Source organism: Hesperophylax consimilis, chromosome 26 (genome assembly GCF_061612785.1).
Source record: "Hesperophylax consimilis isolate HC1 chromosome 26, BYU_Hcon_1.0, whole genome shotgun sequence".
Lineage (NCBI taxonomy): Eukaryota > Metazoa > Arthropoda > Insecta > Trichoptera > Limnephilidae > Hesperophylax > Hesperophylax consimilis.
Window position 1 is genome coordinate 11,083,351 of NC_142861.1, and position 13,013 is coordinate 11,096,363.

The window sequence follows — 13,013 nt, forward strand, 5'->3', positions numbered from 1 at the left end:
TATCATTTGGATCCCTTTTAGACGTAATCAGACAGGATTGGGTCTTTGAAACATTAAATTCGACGAGATTATTTTTACCCCAGGAGGAAATACTCTCGAGATAACCGTCCATTCTCTGCTTCAAAGCCCTCCGAGCCGTTGGAGTTTGTGTGCCCTTTGGGGGCTTGTCAAACAAAAAGCTATCATGAACTGTACTGTCATCCGCGTAACAATGAATCGGTGCACATGTCAAAAGGTCATTGATGTGCAACAAAAACAAAGTTGGAGACAGAACCGATCCCTGTGGGGATCGCCAGCATTTATGGAGTGCGAGGAAGAGGTGAAACCGTCAGCAACCGCCTGAATCGACCTATCCCTTAAAAAGTCAGCAATCCACGTACACAGGGATGCGGGAAGTCCGTAAGAATGCAATTTGTTGACAAGTCCTCGGTGCCAGACCCGGTCAAAGGCCTTGGATATGTCTAGTGCGACCGTTTGGGTCTCACCGTGACGTTCCAGGCACCGCCCCCAAACATGCGTCACATACGCGAGAAGATCACCGCACGAGCGGTTCCGCCGGAATCTGTATTGACGGTCGTTGATAATTTTGTTCTTCTCGAGGTATGTGAGCAGTTTGTCGTTGATCACACGTTCCATCACTTTGGACAGAACTGATGTGATCGCTATGGGGCGGTAGTTGGCCGGGTTGGAGCGGTCACCTTTCTTGGGAATAGGGTGAATTACCGCTTTTTTCCAACCAGAGGGCACAGTGCCACACTTCAGGGACATTTTGAAGAGCTTTGTCAAAACTGGAACTATTTCCGCAGCACACCTTTGCAATACCAGGGCAGGTATTCCATCAGGTCCACTAGCTTTGTTAACATCGAGCCCCCGTATGACGTGGAGTACATCCCGATGCCGGATCCTCAGCTTTTTCATATAGAAGCCGCAGTGAGGAACCGACGGCGGAACAGCACCCCCGTCGTCGAGGGTCGAGTTTTCCGCAAACATTTTCCCTAAAAGGTTTGCCTTTTCGGTGGCGGTGTTTGCTAGTGAGCCGTCAGGTCTGGTAAGAGGTGGCAAACTGGGTTTGCAAAAATTTCGACCTATTGAGCCCGCAAGCGACCAGAATGCTCTGCTGCCATGCGGGCAGGCAGCCAGCTTTTTGCTGATCTGCAGGTCGTGTTCGAATTTTGACCTATTGATGATTCTCTTGCATTCCTTTGCCGATTTGTTGTATGCTGATCTGCTTTCGGGCGTTCGAGATGTGTTGTAGGCTCGGTAAGCCGCGTTTTTTCGTCGAACTGCTTCGGAGCATTGTCGACTGAACCACGGCTTTGAGCCCACATCAGTTTCTTTAGTAGTCGATTGTATGAAGCCATCCATCGCCGAATTGATGACTTCACCAATCTCCTGGGCACATCTTGAAGGGTCCGAAGTCCGAAAACAAACAGCTGACCACGGAAAAGCATTGAAATGGGCCCGCATACCGAACCAATCTGCTGACCTATAGTGCCACACTTTTCTCCTCAGCCTCTCATTGGTTGGTCTGAGGCTAACGGGGATTGATGTCGTCACTAGGCAGTGGTCAGATGATCCCAGAGGCGCTGTGACGTCAATCTTATAACCGTGTGGCACAGTAGTTAAGAATAGGTCTAACAGATTGGAGCGGTGAGTCTGGACATCAGGAACCCTTGTAGGCTCTTGAACCAATTGCTCTAATCCGTAGCAAATGGCAAAGGATTCCGCCTGTCGGCCAGCCGAGTCCGTTGGGCCTGAGAACTTCAACCATGGTTCGTTATGAACGTTGAAGTCCCCCAGAACAACAAACTCGGCCGGTGTGTTATTCTACGTATAAACATGATAAAATTTCCATGAGCCGAGCCACAAATGATGGGAAAGGAAAGCAATGGCAAATGGCGCAAAATGCCTCTTGCCAATGTTTCTTTCCTTTCCCATAATTCGCAGCTCGGCTCGCAGTAATTTTGTCCAGTTTATACACACCCTTATACATCGTTGTGCTGTTGTGTTGTTATGTTGGTGTGTAGTCGTACCTGTGTCTTTATCCCAAGCGGTGCCCCTCAGGGTGGACTCCAACCAGCGGCGGGGCCCAAAGTACTGGCGATCCCTCCAGCGGGAGAAGGATTCTCCGGTTCTGTCTGTCGGTGCCGGTTCTCTTTGCGCTGTGCTGCTACCAGCTCCACCCCTCGATCCACTTCCACCTCCACTCCTGAGGAAGAATGGAATCAGTTAATATAGGCAGATGATTTGTTTATGTTGTAACCTTTAAATCCCACAGGACAAAAGTAATAAACATTTTTGCTATCATATTTTTTTTTATAGGAAGCAATCATTTTTTGGTTTGACATAAAACTATTATTAAATTAAACAAACACTTTGTTTTTTACCACTAATTTATTTAAATTTATTATTATTTTACCCAGATGAAGTTTGAGCCAAGCGAAACCGGTTGGTAAATAAATCAGTAGTTAACCCTTCAGTACTTTCACATTTGTTCAGTTTGCAATGTTTTCTGTGTATTTCAAATGTGCTATATACATCTCATTTTTTAATTTTCCGTAAAAACAAATATTGTTTTAGAAACTAAAATTATCTTTCCGGTGTATGCATTTAAAATAAACGTTACTATTTCTAAGTAATAAAATTTTGATATCAAACGTGAAAAATGTTGTCAAAAGCGCTAACCACATTTTTACTTAATTTTTTACTCCAATCAGAGAAAAACTGAGAGAACTCGATATTTCGAAAAGATGTTAGTTTTGTTTGGGGAATTTGTAATAAAACTGTTCCTTCAATTTTATCTTGTTCAAATAATAAAATATAATTTTTAAAGTTAAACAGATTGTTACGATAGCGTCGCGAAATAGGAATAATTCATTTCGGCTATTTTTAGGATTTTATTAATGGATTCCAGTACAAATATTTGAGACTTCTAATGTCAAAAAAAAAATGTATTTCTGCATGATAAAAAAATATAAAAATACTTTTATAAAATATATGACCCTCAAACGCTAGAGGGGTTAAAAGTATTTAATTTAATAAAAGATATAATACTGCAATGTATGCAAAAATTCTGATTTGGAATGAAGTAGCAAAAGCGAATAGAGACTAGTGGTTTATGTTGACTGCAGTTAGCCCAGGTTCAAGTCTACCAACCTCCTTATTCCAGAATACCCAAACATATCCTCGGAGAACATGGCATCGGCGTCAATGATCACGGAGTGGTCGGGCGGCGTGGAGTGGAAGCCCCCGTCCAGCAGCGACATGAGGTCCTCGGGCACGTAGCCGTCTCCCGCCTCTCCGCCTTCACCCTCCTCGGCCTCTTCGTCATCGCGCGACAGGAGATTATTGACGGCGAGATTCACGTCAAGATTGGTGCGCTGGAAATATACATGACGTTAAAACACGAGTACAAACAGAAAGGTGTTTTGATTAGGATTCTTTTACTTTTGCCTTTTTTATATTTTGTGTCAAACTAAGTGTCATCTCTGAGGATGTTGTGTGGAGGAAACTTTTAAGAATTGAATCCGGGTCTTAACCCCTTCATTGCCAGCGTATCTTTAACCGCTTCTGTGCCAAGAGCGAGTTAACTCGCATTCTTGGCCTACACAGCTACACTTCTACCTACTGGCATTTAAAAGGCTAAGGATACTATTAAAAAATCATTTATCTGAATATAACTAGCTATTCTGGGGAAACTACTTTTACCATTTTTATGAATATATAAACGCATATTCTGGTAAGATGGTATAATTCATAAAAACAAATTATTACGAAAATAGAATCAGCTGGCAACTAGTGTTCAAACTTTTGCGTGAAGCTCCATCTGTATAAGAAGTCATATCTCCACAGCAGTTATAGAAATGATTGAAGACACCAAAAAGGCAATGATAGCAAAACAGCTTGTGTGCATTTAAATTGTCATTGCATCCAGCTTCTCAATTGCACTCCACCCGTTACGATAAATGAATTTATCAACGATTGCTTTTTAAGGAATCGAGAGAATCCAGGTCAGAGATGGCTGGCAAACTCAGCACTGAGGCACACATATGATGATTACAGTGCCAGCATCTGTGGACTCTAGAAAACGCCTAACTTCCGGGAGGTTAACATAACTCTGGCTTTGATCAATAACGTTACACCTAACATGAAAATGTAAGACTAGATTATTGAGATTGGAAAACTAGATGTGTATACAGTGCAGTGAATGTACAAACCTGCAGCTCCCGGATGATAAGGCTCCTACTCTTGCCCTGCAGTACCACCTGCGCCTGCGTGATGAGGTCTTCGGGCACGTACTGTGCCGGCACGGACACCACACGGCTGGAGCCTGACGCGCCGATGATCACGCCGGCGGCGCGACTGCTCGAGCTCGCTTCAAATTGACGCAAACAACAATGTTAGCTCCATTTGCACATGTCACATTTCATATTTAAAACTTAATTTAACTCTAAATCTGTTATCTGTGTCTAAAGTCTCCTTCAGCCTGCGTACAACTGAAATAATTATACGTATGTACAGGAACTCTCTCACTAATCGGTAACCCCAAAAACCAGGCAACTATCCAATTAGTAAAAGCGGCGGATTAAAGTGTATACATACAAAATATGCTCAAAAGGGTATTTGTTAAAAACAAACAAACACCGCTTTGGATCTTTCGTAAAATTTCCATTTTTGGTTAAAAGGTAAAGTGTCATGTTTACGCTAAACTCCATTTTGTAAACTCATTCAAACAACCAAACGAACATAAACAAAATGCGACAGTTGCTAGAATACAGGGGACTAACCGAAATGACCTGATACAACAATGATAATTATGAACCGTGGTGGCTGGTAAAGTGGTCAGCTAGAGCAAGCTACACGGCGATAAGTGTCGTAACTGAGTGCGTAACAGTGAAATAACCTAACCCATCAGTGAACAAAGCTTGACGCGTCAGTCTAGGCACGCGGCGGACTACTGAGTTTGACACACGAATACTGGCAAATTATAGAGCTTGATTTTGTACATTCAATTAGTAAAAATAACAGCAGTTTATCGGATCATGGAGTGACGGATTACTGAGAGAGTACTGAACTTATAAAAATACAAAACAATAGATACTTTAAATACTGGTCATTTGCAAGGTTCAACTCATCTTTCACAGATGAGGCAGTGATGTTTAATACAAAAGCTGAGATTAGGCCAAAACATCTAAATTCAAAAATTAAAAAAAATTATAATTGCGTAAAATGGTTACAAATGTAAAGGTTTTGCAAAAAAACTTGAGGATGAAATAATCTGGTCCAAGTTATATAATTTTCAAAATGGAGTTATAAGGTCAGTATGCAGTCAAATAGAGGGTGTAATGCTGTGCAAGCCCCAAAAAACTAAGGTACATAAATTTGAATGAAGAAATGAACGCAAACTTATTGTGGCATGCATAGTTGTACAGCCTCTGCGAAGTGGACGCCACTGGCTGGATGTAATACTGTTTAAATTAGTGGAAATGGAGGGGTAGAAGCAGAGATGATTGAAATAATGAAATAGTCAGTGAAAAGGAAAAAGAAGATTGACTGAAGCATTGAGGAGAATTTAGAAATTAACTACATAATAAGCAATGCGAACAACAAGGGAGACTATTTATTTACATAATACATACAAAGATTATACATAATGTGATATTCGCAACCCTCATGCCACCAGAATAAAAAGTTCTTATATTCAGTGTACAAAAAATCATCACACTATTTCTCCACAGGGTTAAGTACATAGGATGTAACGCCACATAACTCTGGTCTAAAACACATCCCTTGATTGACCCATGTCTTCCTGGGGCATCCCTGACTTTTTTCTTCCATCCACTTGCGTATCATACATTCAACCAAGGCTCCTTTCAGTCAGTTCAGTATATCAAACCAACGAAGCGTTCCTTTATAAGTTTATTCATAATACTTGGGCTCCTTTCGGAACTTCGGTTTTGCCCCAGAGATCTCTTTTCTACCTTGTTCAGTCTACTTTCGACCTTTCTCTACCAGTGGCATGCCTCACTGTCATATATCAATAATATTATGTATGTATAAAACAAATTGTCGAATTGGTAAACTACCATACACCCATAAACATCAAAATTGATAGACCAGCCCTTCAGGGAAGGGGAGCAAACAAAGTTACGCGGAACGTGGAAGCGGCGTGACCGTCTTCCTTTAAATGAATCTGACAGTATACAGCAGTCATACTCAACCTGCGGCCCACCAAGCTAGTTTGTGCGGCCCTCAATACATTTAATATCAGGAACATGGTTTACAAAATCTGGCATTCTATATCACGTTCATTTGAGATTAATTAGGATTTTGACGTACAGACATTGAAACCGAAGAGGATAGTCGTTGTCGTGTCAACATCAGATCTGGTATAAGAGTGTTGCTATTGCACACGCTAGATCTATCTTCAAAAACAAAGATATGTTAAATAATTTTGCTCGTGGCAACACATACATTTTTGACAGCTTCAAAGTTAAATGCGTCATATTCACAGTGTTGCCAAAAAAACGGGGGTGGTGGGTTTCATGATATTTTTTGTCACCAGTATTAGTGTTGCCAATGAAAAATCCGTAACTACCCCCCCCCCCCATGGATTTCGAAAAATAATCACATATGATGTTTTTGGCTGTGCGGAACCTCCCCCCCCATGGATTTATTTAAAATATTTTGTTGGGAGCACTCATTTAGAATTTTTTTGTGGGGAATTATGTTTTACAGAAATTCTCTAACAACCCCCCCCCATGGATTTCGAATAATAAAAGGGGGAATCAAGCTCACGTAGTATATTTTTGGGGAATATGTGGGCAGAATTTATTAGAATTACTGCAACTGAAATTGAAAAACGGCGACATTAGGCCAAGATCCGTTGGTAACACTGACCAGTATAGTGTTGCGGCCCGCGTAGCTTTACAAACATATGAATGTGGCCAGCAGAAGAAAAAGGTTGAGTATCATTGGTATACAGGCAACTCGCATCGAGATATTACTATTTAGTCGTCAAGAATAAAAACTGCTTGCGAATTACTAATCCTCTTTTTAATGGCGCCAAATTGCTAGATGCATAAAGAACTCAATTACAAATCCCAAATCAGGTAAACAAAAGTTCGGGCTTGTTCCAAAATTTTATAATGTTTTACACTATTTAGTTACGACACAAAGGTGTTATAATTTACCCACCTCACTCAATTTGAGCGTCTCTATGCTGGTGGTTCGGTTAAAAATGAACATTCAGATCCTGCGCAGAAAATGGACTGTGCTACAAACCATTGCAAAATTTAATTATCTGCGCAGGTTCTGGTTGTTTCAATGTGCGCTCTTTGGCGGTCGTCGCAGCTTATTCAAAGCGTTCTCGAACACTCCTGGTGCCAAAACACGATTATGGTCACGTGGTTTGCCTCCTGCTCGTCGAAATGATACCCAGATTTTGTGTTAGGCAAATCTATCAATTTGGATGTCTATGCATACACCACAGCATTCTTCATCCCAAAGATAAAATAATAATATAAATACATACATTACATACAATGTACAGGGTTTTCCAATAAGAGGTGTTATTTTGAATAGCCCGCTATTTCGGTAGATGTTACTTTTGAAGCTGTCATTTCTTGACATTTGACAAGTAGAAACTATGCCATTAATAAAAATGGAACGATAAACGCTTCAACAACGCATTAAAATTACTAAAATTCACTTGGGTGAATCAAATGCAAATCATCTTGAGTGATGAGGCCCATTTCTCCTCGGTGGCTTCGTCAACAAGCAAAATTGTAGCATCTGGGGCTCGGAAAACCCAAGAGTTATTGTTGAAAAGCCTCTCTATCCTAAACGTGTGACTGTTTGGTGCGGTTTATGGTCCGGCGGAGTCATTGGACCTTACTTTTTCGAAAATGAGGCTGGAGCAACAGTTACGGTGAATGGATTGCGCTATCGAGAGACGATTAATGATTTTTTATGGCCGGAATTGGATAGTATTGATCTGGACAACGTTTACTTTCAACAAGACGGCGCTACGTACCACACAAGCAATGAAACCATTGATCTTTTACGATTGAATATCAAAATAACACCTCTTATTGGAAAACCTGTATTTACAACAAAACATAAAAATAATTATAAACTTTCCAAAATAATGCAAAAGAAAATACTAACTTAGAATAACAGATACATCAGGAAAAAAATTGTCCATGCAGGATTAGAGGAATGTTACAGCCGGGCAAACAGCGTAAAAGTGAGCAAAATTTATAAAATAACTCGTCATAAAAATTGTTTAAAGTTATGTATTTAAATATTGTGAACATTCTTACATGTTCGTTTACAGTACTCTTTTATTTGCATAGTGAACTTCTCCAGGAAAATGTTACGTATGCCAGTCAAATAACAATATCAAAAACATTTAACATAAAATAGGGTTGGAGAAATTCGCAAACAAAATTGCATTTTATTAAAGATGATATGAGTCGTTTAATTTCTATACCCGCTATATCAACTTTCATTGATTCGGAGAAAACCGCAAAAAACTGTCACATCTCTAGCGTACATAAGTAAATGCATTAAAAATTTTTATATAATGAATTGGAGTAATAAAATTTCGAAAAGCATTTATTTTTCTATATATGTCTAGCAATAATTAAGTAATTTCGATAAATAAAATGGATATAGCGGATTTTGATACTCACTTCGTGATTTTGAAAGTCAACTGAGGCGACATGGCGGGTTTAGAAACTCACGCGTAGATCATTTTGACATACGAGCGTGGCGTCAGAGCGGCGGCCATATTGTATTTTGGCAAAATAACTGCTTGTGATTCGTTGAATCCGATATAGCGGGTTTTGATAGTGACTTTCTGTATGATATAGCGGATTTGGTTTCTCACTCGCAGTTTTAACATGGTTTATGGTCATGATAAGGAGGGTTTTGAAACTCAATTTTAGGCTCCTCTTGTTGCTCGCAAAAATGTGAACAAGATGTCATACTCAGATCATTTTGTCAAAAAATCGGATATAGCGGGTATAGAAATTATAGGATTCATATGATATATGTATTATTACATTGATGGGAATAATCTACAAAAGTTATTCCAGTGAAATTGTATTTGTTTAGGTGACGATATATCAAAAAAGCAATCATTTCGAGTGATTCTAGTCTTATTTAAATAAAAAAAACCCAATATTATGTATTGGAGAAACACTGCTTGATACTTTGCTGGTAAATCGGTAGACGGCAGATATTTCAATAAATTTGTAGTTTTATACAGTACTGGTTTCTATGAAAAAGCTTTTCTGATACAATAAATATATAATTTGTAGATTACTAATATATATTTCTCAGCGTCCCTTGAGGTAGTTGAACCTCTACATGGTGTTCGAAAACCTGTAGTACAAGCGGGAGACTGATGAATCTACGTTACATTTGGAGTCGATTTTGTGGTATAACTTTTTGGATTTTACTTAGCTTTTGTTTACGAGTAAATTGAGTTGAAATTTATCAGCTCAAATTTGAAAAAATCAGAAACTGGGGGGTGTTTTTCATCCTTTAGTTGCCAAAAAAAAATATAAATATATATCATCGCTCTAGTTCGTTTTTGTCCAACAGACCAAAATGTAAATCGGGAGAAATAGCACTTCAAAGTTTTTTTTTTACGAAAAACGCATATACAATGAAATTGTTGTTGGATAAACACGCTTGGAATGTTGTTTAATTTTGGTGGACTTGACAAACTGCGTCTTGAAAACACATTAAAATTTTTTTTTTTCACTTGTATCGTATAAATAAATGCTTTCTGAGAACAACTGCATACTTAACTCAATTTGGCCAAAAATGGTCTGTTGGACAAAAATGAACTAGAGTGACGATATATATATACATAACAGTGGCAGTCTGTGACTTTTCAGTGAGCGAGACTGTTAAGATTGAAAAATACAACATTAACCCTTACCACTCCTTTGTCGAGTGTGGCTCGACATTATATTTCTTACACCAACTCCTATGTCGAGTCATACTCGACATTATAGTAACGCAATTTCGAAAAATAATTTAAATTATCAAATGTATTTTTTTTTCTTTTAAACACTTTATATCTCATTCTGAATATTCCGAATACGCAAAATACATATATCTCGTCAAGTTTCGCCTTTTAGATAATTTTTAAAATCATATTATTTTTAACCTTGTAAATGCACTGCGCAGTTATTTGGTTGCGACGCATGTAAGTAGGTAGGTACTTGCCTGTCTACCTGCGTAACAATAGGAAGCGCTGAGGGATTTCTCCCAACACATAACAAAGGATTCTTATACCTATTCACTTGTTATCACATAATATTTTGTTCTGTTTGTGTATTTACATTTGTTTTTACTGTTTTTAGTAACAAATATTTCGTGGCCGAGAAAGCACTGAAAAAGTTTAAGTGAATAAGGGCATATTAAGTTGTTAATTTTATATATTTCTATGTTTTTTGTACTCTATGTAAAGAAAGAGTAATAAAAATTACATATTTTAAAAATTTTTGTTTAACTTTTTATTGAGGCCACTTTTTTGTAAATTAATTAAGGAGTTGGTAGTAGGTAATTAAAAAAAAAATTAGGAGTGCAAAAAGTTAATGATGTTGTCGTAGTTGAAAATACATACATTTTTATTCAAAATTTCAATCTTTCGTATCAAGATTTTTCAGTTTTGGGGAAAGAATCCTGAAAGTCTTCATACAAAAACTTGACACTCTGAAAAAAAAAAATTTTATTTTCAGCTACAACATCAACGGTGTCATATTTTTCAATCTTACCACTCTAGTTCACTCAAAGTCAAAGTCACATATTATATATATCAAAATACTCAGATTGAAAAAAAATATATTTTGTGTTCTTGATGTGAAGTGATGTAGATTCACCAGTCTTCCGTTAGCGCTGAGAGTTTCTGGACACCGTATATAAAGTTGACCATTTATTTTTAAATAATTAATTGTCGTGGGTGGTTTGCTTAAAATGCAGACTGTGGTAAACAAGTAGTGATAGAATATAATAAAATAACAATGCGTGGCCGTGGCCCCACCACCAGGAGAGAATGAGGGGAGAAGGAAGGAGCGCCTGCTCGTAGTACGCGTTGGGCAAATGCGCTTTACATCTACAAAACTGTCATTCACCTGAGGCGGCAAATCTGGAAAGATGCTCAGCAAAGTCCCGCGCATTTGTGAAAACATTACGATTTTTCGTCGTGTCACCTAGTTTTTGGGCAGACAATATACCAGAATGTAGTGGGGCATTTACATCACGTCCAAACCTCGTCATAATGAATCCCTCATTTCCTAGCAAGCTAACCCCGACTATACCTATACTAGCCAGCCAGTCATGCTACTCTCACTGTAGTCGCAATATTTGTTCGCAAAACTTTCTTATATTTTTTATACATAGGGTAGACTGTAATCAAAAGTAACACAACTACAGTATAGTGTGATGAACAGTGGAAATTGAGAAGGAATCTAACTTATCTTCATTTTTACACTGCATGATTTTGTGAGGATCCATATTATAGCACTGAGGGATCACTGTGGGTGATCAGTCCACAAGTTTCTGTAATAGACTGGACCGGTACAATTGTTACAAGGCCACTCAGGTATGTATTCCAACACTCAACACTGTCAGAATGGGAACAGGTAATTGGGTAATAGGTTGGGTGGGGGAATGAGGGAACATATGTTAAAGGGCGATGGATATAGTTGGGTCAACTTTCTACTCCTGGAAATTGATTCTTATTAAAGAAAACAAAAAAAATAGCCATGGTACTCTGTTCACCATTGCTATTCCCATATTTGTGTCACTTTTTGATTACAATTCACCTTATGTATATAAAAAATAAAAGAAAAGTTTGCAGACAAATATTGTGACTACACTCCCCATTAGGATTGTATGGCGAGCAGTACGGTAAAATATGCCAAGCCCTCATATATTACGAGAGTATAGCGTATGCGTGAGACTAGCTTTATTGTAATTCTTATAAAGTATACTACTTCACAAGGCTTTGGCTTTCTGGCTGTCTTGAAACCAATAGCACGTAGACTTGTCCGAGGGGTCTGTTAACGTACTAGCGTTCCCATCTGTCCCGTTTAAATTTATTATTTATGAATTAACTCTCCCAGCTAACGTGTATGTTACAATGTGACGAGAGAATACCAAGTAAAATTTATTTTTAATAATTTCTTCACAAAAGTTGCTTTATGCTTAAGTTATTTTATGAGGTTAAAAGTCAGAGAAATTGCTTTAATCAGTAACCTAATTTTTAAGAAGTCATGATTATTCTGATTAGTGAGTGAGAAATTTAGAAGAAAAATTTGATTCATTAATCGGAGGTTCGACTGCAAATTGAAATTTCTTAGTTTAATCGCCAATAAAACAATACAATATTTTTGAAGAATATGTAACAATTTAAATTTTGATGAGTGGTTTGGTTTTGTGTGAATTTAAGAATGTCTATACCATTATTAACCGGATTTACTGAGATTCTTTAAAGATTTACAGATGTTAGTAACACCTGCATACTTTGAGGAACACATTAACATATCAAAGGAGGATAGAGTGGGTCTAGTGTTCTGATAAAACTGTCAGCCATTTTCTTAGTGCCAACGCCACATCAAACTATTGCTATAATATATGTCATGAAAACTGAAGACATATAAAATTACATAATATAAAAAGGGATAGAAAACAAAAATAAGATATTAAAAAAAAAAACCTAGAGAAAAGAAGAGAGAAGTTATTAAACATACACTCAAAGGATGAAAATTAGCGAAAACTAACAAATAATACAAGCTTCTAGAAGAGAAAAGATAAAAAGCATTTCAACTAAATGTTATTTTTTCTACATCGAAACCTTATAAAACTAAACATACAAAATAAGACACACATCACAGTTCATACAAAATAAGACGCACATCAGGTTGAAAAAAAAAAAAATTTTTTTTTTAAAGTTCATATTTGCACATTTTAATGTCAAAATGAGACTGCAA

The 13,013-nt window shown here is 37.8% G+C and overlaps 1 protein-coding gene across 10 annotated transcripts in view; it reads right to left on the minus strand.

Annotated features, from left to right (window-relative positions):
- hyd (E3 ubiquitin-protein ligase hyd) overlaps positions 1 to 13,013 on the minus strand; it is a 93,886-nt gene that overhangs the window by 71,509 nt on the left and 9,364 nt on the right. For all 10 annotated transcript variants that reach the window (XM_089647375.1, XM_089647368.1, XM_089647366.1 and 7 more), the window contains exons 4-6: positions 4,218 to 4,375; positions 3,157 to 3,380; positions 2,034 to 2,209 (exon numbers count right to left, since the gene is read on the minus strand). In XM_089647375.1, coding sequence (XP_089503501.1) covers positions 2,034 to 2,209; positions 3,157 to 3,380; positions 4,218 to 4,375 — 558 coding nt within the window. The remainder of the gene's footprint in view (positions 1 to 2,033; positions 2,210 to 3,156; positions 3,381 to 4,217; positions 4,376 to 13,013) is intronic.